The sequence below is a fragment of the Zalophus californianus genome, chromosome 10, assembly GCF_009762305.2.
Source record: "Zalophus californianus isolate mZalCal1 chromosome 10, mZalCal1.pri.v2, whole genome shotgun sequence".
NCBI classification, from domain to species: domain Eukaryota; kingdom Metazoa; phylum Chordata; class Mammalia; order Carnivora; family Otariidae; genus Zalophus; species Zalophus californianus.
In genome coordinates this window covers 89,363,068-89,380,487 of record NC_045604.1, presented here as the reverse complement: position 1 = coordinate 89,380,487, position 17,420 = coordinate 89,363,068, and the positions used below count along the sequence as shown (strand labels likewise).

The following is a 17,420-nucleotide window of genomic DNA, read 5'->3' as shown; positions in this document are numbered from 1 at the left end:
GCTATTAATGCTGAAATTGCGTTTTCTCTTTTTAGTAAGAGATGCTAAAAACCTTGTACCTATGGACCCCAATGGTTTGTCAGACCCTTACGTGAAACTGAAACTGATTCCCGACCCCAAGAGTGAGAGCAAGCAGAAGACCAAAACCATCAAGTGCTCCCTCAACCCTGAGTGGAACGAGACATTCAGATTGTAAGTTAAAATTATCGCTGCCCAGCGTGGGCGGTGGGGGTTGGCTTCTGGGCCACCTGAGATCAGAGAGTGCCCCTCCCGGCTTCCATTTCACTTCCTCCCTCATTCCCTCCTTCCCTCTCCTTCCCTCTCCTTCCCTCCCTCCCTTTCTCCCTCCTCCCTCCCCTTCCTCCCCTTCCATCTGCATTTTTGCATTGCAAGCCAAGTAAAAATTGGAACTTATTTTTTTTAATAGAGTTGAGAATGTCTGTGGTGTGGGGAGTGGGTGGGATAGAAAGTAGTGTGATGTGTTGCTAGGTGAAGGCAAGTTGTGGGAGAAGCTCTGGTCTCAGTGAACAGTGGGACATAACCCATAGGGTGTGGTGATAACCCCTCTAGGGCTGAGTCTGTGGGTATGGATATGCTGAGTCTGCAGCCTGTTGAGAGTTCTCTGCCACCTTCCATGGAGGATCTTCCTGGGCCAGTGCTCAAGAACCTGGGGTCACTTTTTGATGCATCTGGGCCCACAAGGGTTAGTGACATCAGCCAATATTTAAGGAGCATATTCTGGTTATAAAAAGCACTCTATTGAATGACCTCACTTCATTGGCCATTTCATCCCCATTTAACCAATGGGGCTTGTAGAGGTTAAAGAATGTGGCCAGAGTCCCCCAACAAATATGGGGTCGAGGAGGATTCAGCTTCCAACACTCTGACTCTGGAGGCTACGGGCCAAAAGCATGATTCCTTGTGGGAGCCCCATCCCCCCCGTTTCCTCTCTCAGGGCAAAAGTGGGGGTGCACCTCAGCCTCAATCAAGGACATGCCTCAGAACAGACAGTTTCCCCCGACCAGCACTGACAAGACTGCTTCCTCCACAGATGTCCTCAGCCTCATGCTAACTCCCATGTGTGCAAACACTCATGCAGTTATATAATTGATACCCATATTTCTTATAGCGACTATGTCAATAGGGTTTCCCGAACATCACGAACTCTATTAAGACTTAAGGCAGCAGAAGCAGCTAGAACTGCTCCTGTTGGAGCTGGCCCAGGTCCTCTACCCAGCTGAGCCACAGGCTGTGGAACCTGAGAAGCTCTCCCTCCCTGGGGAGCTTGCCTGGGAGCGAAACGGAATATGTTGCTTGCAACAGCTTGTAATCTTTAAAAATTCCTACCTTCGGGCCTTGTCCTCTTAAACATTTCATCTGCTTGAGAAATCACTGTAACGTCCGCTGACTTCTCTCTTTTTGCTCTTGGTAGCCAACTGAAAGAATCAGACAAAGACAGAAGACTGTCTGTAGAGATTTGGGATTGGGATCTGACCAGCAGGAATGACTTCATGGGATCTTTGTCGTTTGGGATTTCCGAACTGCAGAAAGCTGGTGTTGATGGCTGGTAAGCAGGATTTTGCTTTGAAAGCTACCATATAGCTTGGTCCATCGAATATGGGAAGAAGGATGTTTTCCTTTTTGTCCTAAAAGTGAAATACTAAAGCAGAGTCACAGAGTGATGGCTGGTAGATCGGATCTGCCTCATGGAAATGTTTTATTTGGTCCTTGTACTTAAAAAAAAAAAATCAGTTGCTAGTATTTTCAAAATCGGGACATTTTCCATAAAAATCTGGACTTCTGGGGGTGGGTGCCTGGGTGGCTCAGTTGGTTAAGCATCCAACCTTTTTTTAAAGATTTTACTTATTTTTTGAGAGCGAGAGAGAGCATGAGCAGGGGGGAGGGGCAGAGGGAGAGGGAGAAGCAGACTCCCCACTGAGCAGGGAGCCTGATGCGGGGCTTGATCCCAGGACGCTGGGATCATGACCTGAGCTGAAGGCAGATGCTTAACAACTGAGCCACCCAGGCGTCCCAAATGTCCTACTTTTGATCTCAGCTCATGTCTTGATCTCAGTGTTGTAAGTTTAAGCCCTGCATGCCCAGCATGGAGCCTACTTAAAAAAAAAAAAATCTGGATTTCTGGTTTGCAAAGCCAGAAATATCTGGATGCACTGGGCCTAAAAGGCCTGATCTCAGTGTTGTAAGTTTAAACCCTCCATGCCCAGCATGGAGCCTACTTAAAAAAAAAATCTGGACTTCTGGTTTGCAAAGCCAGAAATATCTGGATGTACTGGGCCTAGAAGGCAAGAATTGAGAACAGGTAAGTAGTTAGTTAATGCCTCCTTCAGACAGGACATGACTTTTCTGTTTGCCATAGTCTCCACCACCCCCTATTGCTTTATATCCATCTAACTTTACACAGTTACATGTCTTGACTGGCCCCATGGGCACTAAAGTGGCTCTCACAATATACCCTAAAGATACACACAATCCACTGTCAGATTCTGGCTCTGTAAGAAGATGCTCCTTCGTTGGGACTGCTTACCAAGCCTGGCCACGGAGGTGCTGGGAGGTTACGGCAGTGGTCAGCTGCAGTGTCTCCTTTGTTCTGCAGTTTTTGCTTCGTTCCCTTCTCATGGCAAAAAATCCTTGCTCAGTATTCCCAGCGAAGAGACTAGGTGAGCCGCCTTAGCAATTGTTGGTTTCACCGTCATCTGAGTAAAAGGAGTCAGAATACAAAGTCCAACCTGGCACCATAGCTTTGAGCAAAGTGGGGATTACTGGCTGCCCTTCTCTTTAAGAGAAATTGTCTCCTTTCTGAATGGTCTCACTGGGGGCTTTTCCAGTTACAAGTGAAAGAAAATAAAAATCAGACCAGTTTAGCAAGAAAGAGAATGTGTCACCTGGCCCACACATCCTTTCCATTGCTCACCGTACAACCTCCCATGTCTCTCCTCCCTGTTCATCATAGACTTTGTTGTTGTTGTTTTTTTAAGATTTATTTATCTGAGAGAGAGAGAATGTGATCCGGGAGGGCGGGGGGAGCGCAGAGGGAGAGAGAGAACTCAAGCAGACTCCCCGCTGAGTGCAGAGCCCGACACAGGGCTCCATCTCACCACCCTGAGATGAGACCAAGAGTCAGATATTCAACCGACTGAGCCACCCAGGCGCCCTTGTATTTACCACAGACTTTTATTCAAATAGATTTTGAGTCTCTCTCTAGTCCATTCTTGTCACTAGAGATCCGTCAGGTATAAGACAGACATGCCCTCATGGCGCTTAGCTTCTGGAGTGAGAAGAAATGACACCAATGACTAATCAATGACAACATGATGACAGATGTGAAGGAGGATGAAAGCCAAGTGGGTACAAAAAAACAGTAGTACTAAGGTGTGTTAAAGCACAGATCACAAACGGTTAACAACAGAATTCTCAAAAAAATAGGTAAGGAGCATTTGTCACAGTTTTCCTTAGCTCACGAATGGGGAGACCACGAACATCAATGGCTGATTCCGAAGGTTTGAGAAGCTGAGACTGGTATACCAGGAGACACAGGAATGCTGAAGTCACTTTGCTAAGTTAGAGGTAAAGCCGGCTGCCAAACAGGGCAACGAAATCACAACCTTGGAGGCGATCTGTCTACCAGACTGGAAGAACTTCTTTTTTTCTTCTTCTTTTTTAAAGATTTTATTTTTAAGCAACCTCTACACCCAGCGTGGGGCTCAAACTCAGAACCCAGAGATCAAGAGTTGCATGCTTACCCGACTAAAGCCAGCCAGGCGCCCCAGACTGGAAAAACTTCTAAAAGTTAGCGTTTTGTCTTCGCAGAGCTGGGAGGCCATCTGGGCCCTACTGTCTTGTGGATTATAAGTAACAGTTCTAAGTATTAGACTAATAAGTAGTAGCAGGGAAGGAGATAACTATTTAGAAAATGTTCTTGCACGACAGTGAGAGGTCACACTGCCATCTTTTTGCCATTTTCCCGGTCCACATAGGTGCGGCAATTCTCCACCAAATACTAGCAAACCAAATCCAACAATACATTTAAAAAGAAAGTCACCCACCACGACCAAGTGAGATTTATCCTGGGGATGCAAGGGTGGTTCAATCAGCATGATACATCACATCAACTAGAGAAAGGATAAAAAAACCATACGATCATCTCAATAGATGCAAAAAAAAAAAAAGCATTTGACAAAGTACAACATCCATTCATGATAAAAACTTGGGTGATTTTTCTTAACATATGGATGATCTGACTTTGCATGCTGCCATCAACACTAGTGACAGATTGCATGTTCCTTCCTCTTTAAGTCAGGCGTAAGGACGTTAAGGAGAAAGAATGTATGATCTCCCAGGGGCGTCTAAGTGAGACAGGAGAGAGAGAGCATAATGATAATAATTACCAGAGCAATAGCTACCACTTATTGACTCTTAACTGGATGCCAGGTTCTGCGCTGATCACTTTCCAGGTGTCCTGGAGTCACACATTGATACCCACGAATAGCCTCTTTCTTTTCTGTGATGCACCCAGACTTTCTTAGGCAGTTTCGTGACCTCCTGGGGGTGAGAAGGGGACCCTCCTGCATGTGGTATGCCTTCTGGGCTTGACTGCTGCACAGCAGCTGATCCTGCCTGGTTCCCGAACCCGTGCCCACTGAGGCTGGACGGGTTCCCCTACCCACCCCCGCCAGCTTTGGAACCTCATTTCTGGCTTCCTGCTGGAGTCCCAGGTCCTGGCCTGTTGCCTCTCGTTGTGAGGTCCCTCCGCATAGTGTCCCATTTTTCCCACTCCCCAGGCTACCTGTGTGAGCCCTTACTTCTCAGACTCTTGCATGTGGGCCAGGAGCGCTGTCTGAGTGATCTCTATATCCCTGGCCTGCTGCAGCTGTGATGTGTGGCCCTCCATGTAGGTCTCCGCCCAGGGCAGAGAAGGCTGGGCAAAGCCCCTCTGCTTTTGCCTTACCCTTGCTCACTTCTCATGGTTCTTCAGGCCCAAATGGGCAGGACTCTCTCCCACTGGTACCACCTCTTCCTGGACTGGTGCCGGTCCCATCTGCTCCCTGGAAAGAGCAGAGTGCAGGGAGGATGAAAGGACTGAGTTCAAAATATCCCCACACGTACACGTCATCATCCTTCAATTCTCCCACCAGTTCTGGGCGGGGTGTCGTTCCTGGGATCAGAGTAGTCAAGCAATATGTGAAAGGACACACAGCCCGTACATGACGGTGCTTGAGTTTGGGTCCGGGTCTCTGGGATGCCAGGGCCTAAGCACATGCACATCCCATTCTGCCTCCTGGTACAGGGGTTTGGCAGAGGCCTAGAAGGTAGACAGGTCGTTTTGACCTTGGCTGTCCTAAGTGGATGGATGCTTTGTGACTTCAAGTGAATCACTTCACCTCTCTGTACTCCAGCCTTCTCAGCCATTACAATTCCATTAGTGAGGGCTAATTGCAGCATCCCTCATCCCTCCTCCTAGGAGAGTTGTGAAATTGATGGAATTATAGGAGGGAACTTTTGCTGAATAAAAGCCCTCTTCAGATTTTGCAGATTAAAGTCCTCTTTTGCAGATAAAAGCCCTCTTTGGATTTTGCAGCTAAAAGTCACCCCTAAACGATTCAGGACCAAGACATCTGTGATGCTGTCTTGACCGTAAATGGATCAAATTCTAGAAATTTGGATTCCTGTCCCTGTGGGGTCTTGGGTGAGTTCCATGCCATCTCCGAGACTCAGTTTCCCCATCTGGTAGGGGATGAGCCCTCCCAGCTCTTCTGTTGTACTGTAATTGAAGACCATGCAGCAGAAAGGCAAAAGACAGCTGTGTGAGTTCCCAGATGTGGCACGCCAGCCTCAGGCCCCTCATCTGCCACTTTGCCACCAGCCCCGCATCTGTTGTCAGATCCACTCCTTTGTTTCTAATTTTATTTGTTTTTGCTGTCTCCTTTCCTTCCCCTTGTTTTCCAGGGGTTCATCTGTTCTGCTATGGTTTATTTTTCTGCAAAGAATGAGCTCTGGGATTTACGTATCAATTCTGTGTTTCAGTCTTCTTTTCTGTGGGTTTGTTGGTGGTTGCCTGTGAATTTCAGTCGAACACTTTGCTAATTTACTTTTCCTCTCTTAACGGACTCTGCTCTTCAGGAATAAAGAACAGGCATTGGAGGGAATAAAGATTTCCTCTGAGCTGTGATGTGTCGCACTCCAGTTTTTGTTGCTTGCTCAGGGTCTGCAATTGTGTTTTTAATTTCCTTTCAAGCGTGCTTTTATTTGGGCATTTTGGAAATCACTGGTGTTAGCTTTTTGTTTCATTTTTCATTATTAATGTCAAATGACAGTGTTAGTACTTTATGGTCAGAGAATATGTCCTGTACGCTTTTCTTTTCTTTCTTACTTTTTTTTTTTTTCCAATTTAGCTTAGTTCAGTGTTACTAAATGTTCTGTGGACACTTAGTAAAAAGATTACCTTTACTATTTGTAGGTCATGCATTTCAGTGTTGATTAGTTCCATCTTAATATAATATCCAGATCTCTTATGGTGTCCTTTTTTTTTTTTATTTGTTTCATCTGACCAAAATGCACAGTGCTCATTAAGATTCTCCCAGTAACGTTTTTTGGAACATTTTCTTTCATTTCTGATGTTTTTTTGCTTTATATGTGTGTGGCATCATTATTGACTACATAGCTCTTCAAGACCTATTTTCAAAAATGACTGATATCAACACAAAATTATGTCTGTTGCAGTTAATACTCTTTGCCCATGATTTTGCCTTGTTGCTGGCAAAAGTGAATATACATAGCAAGTACCTATATACTGAATCTTTGGGTTCATGGAGGTTTCTTTTTATTTGGAGAACAATACATAAAATTAAAAAAAATGAGTAGTAAAAAATAGCATGTTTGAAGCTGATAAATGCTATAGAGAGGGGCACCTGGGTGGCTCAGTCAGTTAAGCGTCCAACTCTTGATCTCAGTTCAGGTCTTGATCTCAGGGTCATGAGTTCAAGCCCCTCATTGGGCTCCACACTGGGCATGGAGCCTACTTAAAAAAATTTAAAAATAAATGTTATAGAGAAAAGTAAACAAGAAACAGGGATAGGGAATGCTGGGGGTGGGAGGAGGGTGATACTCCAATTTATTTAATATAATTCTCAGGAAAGGACTCACTAAAAAGGTGACACATGGCAAAGACCTGAAGGGAGGTGAGGGAGTGAACTTGTGGAAATCTAGGGAGAGATTGTCCCAGATGGCGAGAACAGCAGAAGCAAAGGCCCTGAGGCAGGATTGCGCCTAGTAGGTTTGAGGGTCAGCGAAGTGACCTGTGTGGCTGGAGCTGGATCTCCAAAGGGGTATCAGCGGGGAGCAAGGACTGGCAGGATGAGGGGGCCTCGGCAGATCCCACAGGGGCCTTTTAGGAACTTCATCTTCTGCCCAGAGTAAGTTGAGGAGCCAATAGAGGAGGACATCTGATTGACCTTTCAACATGTCTCCTTTGGTTGCAGAGTGGTAAATACTTGCCTAGTGGATCCTGCCCATTTTCTTATGTTTAATCTCAGTCCTTTGATTTGGTATAACACGTGGCATGTTATTGGATTGGAAAACAAACAAACAAACAACCAGACCTGAATCCAAAAGTCTTTCTTCTTTTCCCTAAGGAAACGTTTTAATGTTTATGGTCGTAATTGCCACATTTCCATCGTGATGTTTCAGATTCTGAGGGTTTTTTTTCCTTTCCTATTTCATTCTTTTCTTTGTCTTCTTGTGAACAGACAACTATTGTATAATTGTTAACTTAAATTTATGTTTCTTTAAGCTTTCTTTTGTTATTACTAATAATGTAATTTTGGTCTTATTACAAATCCCACCCCTCCCCCCAAAAAACTAAGGCTTTAGAATCAGACTTCCTGGGTTAGAGTCTCTGCTCCTCCATTTCCTAGCTGTGTACCCCTGGGGAAGTTACTTTGCCTCTCTGACTCCTTTTCTCATTTGGAGATAATAGCAGTAATTATGTCCTAGGATTGTTAGAATACTAAAGTATTTAATATAAGTGAAGCGCCCAGTGTCTGGTGAATCGTAAGCACTCAGTAAGTGGTAGTGATTATTATAAATCACTTTTTAAAGTGAGTATGCTATCTAAAAAGGAGACGATATAATGGAAACCATGAAGTGGATCATAATACCCAGATTTAGCAATTTAACAATTATACAATAGAAAATATAAATAAGAAAGCAAAATACTATCCCAAATCCCATTGTCCAGGGATAATCACTATTGACATTATTAAGAGGTTTTTTCTGTGTGTATTACGTATGTGCTCACGTGTGTGTGTATGAAACAAAAAATGAAATTTTACTGTACATACTGTGTAGCAGCCCTCATTTTTCATCTAACAATGCATTATGAACACATTTCCTTATAATTCAGTAATCTTGGGCAACATCATTTTCCTGTGGCCCGTTCTATAGATCTGCCTCAACTTACAGAATCATATTCTTATTATAAGATGTGTAATGCTTACCTAGAGAAATAATTCTACAGTAAACATACTTGCAGCAAAACTTCTGTGCATAGCTTTAATGATTTCCTAAGAAATTCCTAATCCTGGAATCAACGGCTTTGAGAACATATGTACTATTAAAATGTTTGCCAAACTGTTCTGCAGTTTTTTTCAATTTACATTCTCACCAGTGCTGTGTGATACTTTTCATTTCACCCACACTTGTCAACATCTGGTATTGTAAATTTCAGAAACAATGCAAAGATTATACATATTTTGTTACTAAGTATACATATTTACATAATTTCATTATCATACATATTTTGCTACTAATTATGTTGAATATTTTCATTTGTATATTGTCATTTGTTTGTATTTATAAATGACTATGTCCTGATTTTGCCTGTCATTTTCTTACTGAATTGTAAGAACTGTTTACATAAGATGGATCATAATAATGTCTTTCCTGATATACATGTTGCTATATTCCCTCCTTTCATGTTGTATATTAATTTTGGTAATATGCATTTTTCTTAGTGATATACAAAACATTCAGTTCAACTCTAATCAATATAATAAATATCAGGTTCAACTGCCAGAAAAATTTCTCAGGGTTGTCTTCCAATCCCTAATTGTTATCTGAATTATCCATCTTAGTGTTCATTGTCTCCAGTGGATTTTTGAATTTAGTAATTACATTTTCCTTCTGAAAGTAGCCTTTTCTAATCTCAGATTGTTCCCTTTTCAAAGAAGCATTAGCTTCTTGAATCTCATTAAAAGTATGAACTAGATATTTTTTAGAATTTTCTCTCTTTTGGCAATAGTACTATTTCATGGGAGGTACTTACCTGATTTCTCATTGTTTCTCTTTATTTGACTGAGTGTTTCATAGATCCTGTTATTCTTCTGTGTCTGCCCATCCTTATAGGCAGATGAGCACAGGAATGATGAGTGTCCCAGTTGTAATTTTTCAAAATCAGACGAAGGGATAGTCTTTTGTATTTTTTGGAATTCTTCTTTGTCAGAACAGGGATCCTGTTCCCTAGAGCCATTTTGGAGAGATCCACCGCTGGAAACAGCTACACAACAAACAGTCAGCCCTACTGCCCTATAGGGGGACATTTTCCCTGTGTCAAAGTTGAAAGGGGTCCCTGCTTCTCTTTTCTAACAGACACAAGTCTATTCAGGGCAATAGGGACAGCATACTGGCTCCCACAGACAATAGCGAGGGCACAGTGACATATCCCATCCTTCCTGAATATGGATCAGAATGGGTGGCTGTCATCCAGTCCCTGGTGGTCTGGCTCAGGGTTGTTAGTGGGATTCTGTCAGGAGTCCCATTGACAGGTCACCGCTGGTCAGTCCCCCCTGATCTGTAGTTTCCAAAGTGGCTTAGACCGTTCATAGTTTAGATGGCACATGGTTGGGGCATTGGTAATACTGAACTGTACCCTGGCCAAGCTGTTCTCTGGCCATTGCTCCTTCAAACCTTCAGATTACCACAGAGAGAAAGTCTCAGCCGGTGTTGCTGTCCCCGTAATGTTCTTCAACTCGTGCCGCTGGCTGAGCTCCCGTTTTAACAAGGAGGGGCAGGCATTAGTCTCAGAGCCTTTGGAAAGCAATGCCGTCAACTTGGACTTGGGTCACTTTGATTTGCGTATGTTTATTTTTTTACAGTTACTTTCTACTTGTAACCTGTCGGCTTCATTGTTAAAGTGAGTATGCTATCTAAAAAGGAGATGATATAATGAAAACCATGAAGTGGATCATAATATCCAGATTTAGCAAAATCCACAAAGGCAAATAATGTTTGCCAACCGCTGTTCTGTGTTCTCTTACTATTATTTAATTTGTGGGAGCTCCTAGACATTGCTGCTGTGTGGATAGCACCCTACTTGATTGCCAACAAAAATACAGATATTCTCTTATTTTTGTATTTCTTTTGGAAATTGGGAAGAGGACAATTGACTCTTTTTTAAAAGATTTATTTATTTGAGAGACAGAGAGAGTATGTCAGAGAGTGGGGAAGGGGCAGAGGGAGAAGCAGACTCCTGCTGAGCAGGGAACCTGACAAGGGGCTCGATCCCAAGACCCTGGGATCACGACCTGAGCCGAAGGCAGATGCTTAACCAACTGAGCCACCCAATGTGCCCTGAGGACAATTGAATATTAAATGTAGAGACAGACGCAGGGGTGCGAAAAATCACCTCTGCTTTGAATCACCTCTCCTCCTATTTTTAGGAGCTGCTTGAGGAAGTTTTGTGAGTGGAGGAAAAAATCATTATGAAAATTGTGAATTTGGGTTAGGAAGTCTTTCTTTGGGAGTGAGGAGCTCTGGGATGTTCTTTCCCTCTAGCGACTCGGATGTCTTTGAGATGACCTTTTCCTTCCTCTCTCTCAGGTTACCCTTTGAGTAGATGGAAGCATCTTTGTGGTCAAAACCATACTGAAAGCCATCTCGTTTATTAGGATAATGTCAATATCCATAATGGTGATGATGATTTCTTTTATCACTTGCTAAATGCCAGGCACTGTGCTTATCATTTTGCGTGAGTCACCATATCTCAGCTCCACAGTAATCCTATGAAAAATACCTTTTTTTTAAAGTAATCTCTATGCCCAACATGGGGCTTGAACTCACAATCCTGAGATTAAGAGTTGCATGCTCTGACTGCGTCAGACAGGTGCCCCTGAAAAAAACTCTTGTTCCAATTTATAGATGAGAAAAATTGAGGCTCAAAGAGCCTAGCTAGTTTATCCAGTGACCCAAAGAGGCAAGGGCAGAGGTGAGATTTGGACCCAGGCAGAGTTTGACTCCAGAGCTGGGGAATTAACCAACAAAGGGATGCCATCTCTCAAGGGGTTAATACAGGGCACTTTGGGAAGGCCTCTGCAGAGAAAACAGCATCAGGGAGACAAGGTCATAGTCATCCAAATGCTGCTGAGAACCAGGGTGCTGTGAGAATGTGCTAAGAATCCATCGACCGTGGGAGATCTTCCTAGCATTCTTTCAGGATAAGAAAGCACTTAGCAGACAAAAAGTAGTAAAAACGTACAGAATGACTGAATGAGAGAACTAAGAAAAGTGTGTATGTGTGGAGATGAAAGACAGAGCCAGAGCCAGAACATTGCATAAACACAGATTATTCATTTTTTTTCTGAAAACTGTTTAATAATTACAAAAATACGTAGCATACCTGGCTGCAAACATGTACGCGCACACCTGCCCCAAAAGAAAAAAACCCTCAACACATTTTTTTAAGATAAAGCTGTCTTTCAAGGTAGAGCTTTTAAGGTAAAGCTAGTCTTCCTTTTCTTATCCTAACTGACAAAATAATATCAAGTCAGGTCATGGAATTTGTCCTGTCTCCCTGTCTCCCTTTAGGTTTAAGTTGCTGAGCCAGGAGGAAGGCGAGTACTTCAATGTGCCTGTGCCGCCGGAAGGAAGTGAAGGCAATGAAGAACTACGGCAGAAATTTGAGGTGAGCTGTCTTTCTTTCTCCGTCAGTGGGAAATGGTTGAGTTTGCCTCATATGCTGTGGCTCTGGTTATGAAAGGCCTTCTACCAAGGCTTTTCATGACTCTGTGCCTTTGCAATGTTATTCTGAGTCCCAGAAAACTCCTATGCATCCTGCAAAACCCCAACCAAGCATACCGTGCTTTGTGAAGTCATTCCTTCCTCCTTGTCCTCATTTAGATTTAGACTTTTACTCGAAAGTGCGCCTTCACTTCTCAGGTCATTTTTTAATAGATTTTATTTATTTATTTTAGAGATAGAAAGGGGGGGGAGGGGGGAGCAGAGGGAGAGGGGCGAGCAGACTCCATGCCAAGCATGGAGCCTGAAGCAAGGCCTGATCCCACGACCCTGAGATCATGACCCAAACCGAAATCAAGACCCGGACGCTTAACTGACTGAGCCACCCAGGCATGCCCCTTCTCAGGTCATTTTGATGGTAGCTTGGACTGGGATGGTAGTAATGGTGAATGAAAGAAGTGGACTAAGGAGTGCTCTATTTTGGAGGCTGAGTCAACCAGACTTGCTGAGAGATAGAATCTGGATTTGGATCTATTGGCGGGTTGGTGCTATACTGTTAACAAATGGAATCGTTTGTGCTGGTGACCTCATGAAATACCCATGGGTGTATCTTCTGAAGAAGAGTCCTTGGCCCTGACCTTGGGCTACAGTCTGGCTCTGCTTCTACCTCAGCTACGCCCTTTCCCTTTTGGGGGGCCAATAGACCCTGTTTTCAGCTGTGTGAGAGTCGCAGACACATCCCGGTTTTACAAAGAAAATGTTTTGGGGAAAATGAGTTTGAGTTCTTTCATTACATGTGTATTGAGTGATTTTAAAGTAGTTTCATAAGGGAAAACACATTATTTTGTTTGTACAAACTCAATATACTGAGTCTGATGGGAAATCATCAATTCTAGATAAACAGTGATGGCCTGCTGACTCCGAAAAAATTGTATAAAATAGCTAAAATGAAATAGATTATTATCATTGTTATTCAGCAAATAATCACACAGGCAACTAAAAGAAAACTCATGACCAGGTAAAGTTCTATAAAAGAGAGGTCTGTGTTGACTCTGAGAACATATAAGAGCGGGGGACAGGAGGACGGAGATAGTGTCATTGAGGCAACAACAGTGCAAGTTAATGGAGTAGAGAAGGGAAAAGAAAATTCCATTCAGAGAGGATAGCATGTGCAAAGGCCCTGTGGCAGGGACTTCTTTAGCAACTATGTGAAACTTAAGGCCAGTGTGGGTAGAGGAGAGAGAGCAAAGGGTGAGTTCAAGGTAAGGCTGTCATCATAGTAGTAGAAGGGCTGTGCTGGCCTTAGCAAGGATTTTGGCCTATATCCCAAGATTTATATTAGTTTCCCCCTCAACTTGACAGAAATAGCACTTGAGTTTTGACTGTTGTGTGTCCGCCACAAAAGCCAGTGGTGATGGGTCTGACCCAGGGGGCTATCCCTTCCTGGAAACAAGTGGGATGAACACATTGGCCTTGAGCTTATCAGTCATTTCTCCAGTGAACTTGATAAGGGAAAGTTATTCCCATAGAGCTGGCTCAAGCCCCGATAAGCCGGTAAAAGGACATCCCACGCAGTGGAGCCAAGAACTGGACACTGTTGATTAGTCCTTCCAGAGAACACCTTCCATCTCTTTCCCTCAACTTTTTGATGAAGCTGTGCCCATTTGCTGCTGTGTTAAAAATGCACGGTCGTGGGTAAAAAAATTAAATTAAAAAATTAAAAAAAAAAAACACCAAGGCCACTCTTTTCTCATATAAAATGGCGTCTCAGTTTGCAAAATGATTTCTTCCATCCTAAGGCAGCCGGGGTGACATTTCAGGACACCAAGGAGAACAGTTCTTACGTGAACATAGCGTTTGTCGGGGCCAGTTATTGGCGTGGAGTAAAGGACTGTTTTATCTGCACGCAACAAAATGCAGCCGTTTATTTCTAGCAAGAGCCCACAAATGCTTGTTTATGCCTGAATTATAATTGCTCCATACCGTAGTTGTTGATTAAAAAAAAAAAAAATGTTCCCAACAGACTGAAAATTGTTCTCAGACGCACAGAGAAATTTCAGGTGACCTTGAACGTGAGAAATGTAATCCCTGTGCAATAATCAATTAACACCCAGAATGACTCAGAAATTACTTTCAAGCCTCTTAATGTGGAGAAATTCTGAGTGACGGTAAAATCGAGCTGCTGGCCTTTGGGGTAATAGAATTTCACGGCAGGGTGAGCTTGGTGCGGTGGCTGTCCGTGGTGTATTTCAGAATGTTCCAGTTGGCTCGGTCTGGGGGGCGGGGGGGGGGGGGGCGGGCTTTTGCCTGACCATGGGCTTGTCTCTGGGTCAGTGAAGGGAAAACTCCATTCTGGATGGTTCAGAGTGGGTTTTCGGACGGTCTTAGAATTTTCTTACATCACACAGTGCTTCCTCTAGGCCATTTATTATTTTACGTGCTCCGGAAATACTAGTGTATTTAACCCTTGCAGTACCCCTGAATGGTAGATACTATTAGCATCCCTGTTTTTCTTTTATGGGTGAATAAACCAGCAAGGTTAAGCAACTTTTTACCATCCCAGAGCTAGCTGCTCATTATCCTGGGTTGAGTTTCCCCAGCAACAGACCATAAGGATTCAAGTGCAAGTAGTTTCTTTGGGAGGTGATCCCAGGAAGCGTCATTGCCGAGAGGGGAAGAGGTGTGTATCATGAAGCAGGTTAGCACCGTGGGCAGCTGGTGTTTAAGCACGCCGGAGAACTCTGGGAGTTGGATGTGTGCCTGGGGGGTGCCAACTGGGGGCATGAAACTGTAGTATCATCCACCAGCTCAACCGGCTGGTGGCTGCTTTTGGGAGAGTTCCCTGGCCAGCACCTTGTGGGCTCGGCTTGCTCCTGCAGCCAGAATGTGAGCCTGCAGGTGGAGCTGCAGGTGTGAGTGGTAAGGAGCCCAGGTGTAGAGAGGAGAGCACCAGGGGGTCTTGGCCGGACACCTCGTCTCATCTGTGCAAGTGAAGCCCTGTTCCATTCATGTGGTTCAAGCTCCAGGCTGCTCGGATTTGAATCCGGCTCTGCCACTTTCTTGCTGGGTGACTGTAGGCAAATTACTTTCTCTCTCTGAGCCTTTGATTCCCCATCTGTAAAATGGGGGAAGCACAATGCTTCTTAGCTTCTAAGGTTATGTGAGGATCGAATGAGATAATGCATTTAGGACGGCGTCTGGCGCATCATAGCATTCAAATGTCAGGCCATTGTTGTCATTACCAGCTTCCCCCTTGGAATAAATAGAGCTCGGACCATATTCCTTCTGGGCTTTGGAAGGGCCAGTTGGGGATTGGGAGGGATCTGTGGGGGCTCCAAGCCTCCTGAGGCCTCACCTCTGCTGCTGGGTACTGGGGTGCCTGTAGGAGCCCCTTTTAATTGCAGAGGAGTCTGTAGTTGAAGCCAGGGCCGTCACTAATCATCTGAAATGTAGCCCCGGGGACTGGGTCCCGAGGCACCTCTGCCCCACTGCGGTGCAGTCTGGAAAGAGGCAGCGCTCCTTGCTCAGAAGTGTAGTCTTATTTGCTTTCTCTTTGAGCACCGACTTCTAGGGCTTCAAATTGCAGACATAAAAAGGCAACCATTAGTGTATTCCTGTTTCTGGAGACATATCCAACCCAGCCCGATAGAGGATCATTTTAATTTGGGCCTCAATTTTAAAATGTTTGCTCTTTGATGGAGGACCTGCTAGGCCTGAGGCTCCTGGGGATCAGGAGGCTTTCAGAGGGACACAGGATGGGCTTCTTGTCCTTCAAAGGTTCACTGTGTCGGGGTCACAAACCCAAATGTTTTCAGGAGCCAGGCAGATAACAAGGAGGGGGAAAAGCTTGGTGTCAGACAGTAGGGTGTGGTGGGGACTGTGGTAAACTTGGGAAGTCCAAGATCAAAGCCCCAGCCTGGTCATGTTCTGGTGGGAGCCCCCTTCCGGGTTCCTAGATGGCTCTTTTCTCACTGAGTCCTCCCTTGGTGGAGGGGCTGAGGGACCTCTCGGGGGCCTCTCTTATGAGGGCACCGATCCCACCCATGGGGGCTCCACCGTCATGACCTAACCCCCTCCTACAGGTCCCATCTCCTAACGCCATCACCCTTGTGGGGTGGGATTTTTAGCATGTAAATTTTGGAGGGGAAGACACAAACCTTATCACCTACATGGGGAGACACAAACACTGTAGCTTTGAAGGGGGCCCAGACATCATAGGTCTATAGCCTAGACCTATGAAAAAAAAAAGAGGCAAAGTCAGAGGGGAGAAGTTTACTCACAGGACAGAGGGATGAAGCTGGGGGCTACTTGCTGCTCCATGAAGGACAGAAAAAAAAATTTCCACGAAGCAAGGCCAAATGGAGACATTGGGAAGTTGAAGGCCCTTACACATGCTTCACCAGCAGGCTGTACTGGGACCTGGGGTGTCCCCCTGAGGGCCAGGCCGAGGGCTGGGGACCAGAAACAGTCAGGATCTGGATCCTCACAGGTTGGAGAGTGCAGTGTGTGGCTCAGGTGGGTACTGAGTCAGGATCCAAAGAAGGTGGGAAATGTGGTCCTAAGGCAGGGAAGACGGGAGGGCGGGGAGAAAGGCGGGAATGTGTTTGACAGCCTGGGCAAAAACCTGGGGGCTGGAACGTAAGGATTTGGGATGATGGAAAGATATGGCCCAAAAAAGGAAGTACAACTTCTGTCTTCGGCACTTTGCTTCTTTACGATCTCCCTGAGGAGCTCACGTTTTAACCACCGGCTCTATGTCTGTGACCCCCCCCCCACACACACACACACACACCTCTGTCTCCAGCTCAGATACCATTTCAGTGTCAAACCCACAGAGGCCGTTGCTTTCTGGGTATGGATACTTGGCTCTCCCAGAGACACTCAGATCTCAACATATCTTACTACGAAACAGCTTGACCGTGTGTGTTCACAGCAGCTTTGTTAATAGCCCCAAAGTGGAAAGGACACAAATGCCCATAAAGAGGAGAATGGATAAACGTAAACAATGAACAGCAAGACAAAGGGGCAAACTACTGACTCATGCAACAGCACGGGTGCGTTTCAAGAACAGGATGATGAGCAAAAGCAACCAGATGCAAAAGACTACTTCTCCCATAAAGGGAAGCCTGTCAGACTTTCACAAATCTTCACCAAATGTGTGGGTTTCCCACACCCAGAAATTCTCCAGTCCTCTGTGGACACCAACTGGGTGCCCTACAATTTAATTCACAGGTGACACCTGGAGTTAGAGCAGACCCCACAGGTTAAGGCCTGGGTCCCAAAGAGGCTGCCCTCAGTTTAGACTCCAGTCACAAATGGTGGGTTCCCAGGTCACCCACACTTCTGTCTGACTTGCTACCAATCAGGGGTTCCCACTATACCTCCTCCTCAGA

At 44.9% G+C, this 17,420-nt stretch overlaps 1 protein-coding gene across 2 annotated transcripts in view; it reads left to right on the top strand.

Annotated features, from left to right (window-relative positions):
- The window catches only part of PRKCB (protein kinase C beta), a 317,939-nt gene that overhangs the window by 211,925 nt on the left and 88,594 nt on the right, over nucleotides 1-17,420 (top strand). For both annotated transcript variants that reach the window (XM_027611157.2, XM_027611156.2), the window contains exons 6-8: nucleotides 36-192; nucleotides 1,433-1,567; nucleotides 11,878-11,974. In XM_027611157.2, the coding sequence (XP_027466958.2) occupies nucleotides 36-192; nucleotides 1,433-1,567; nucleotides 11,878-11,974 (389 nt within the window). The remainder of the gene's footprint in view (nucleotides 1-35; nucleotides 193-1,432; nucleotides 1,568-11,877; nucleotides 11,975-17,420) is intronic.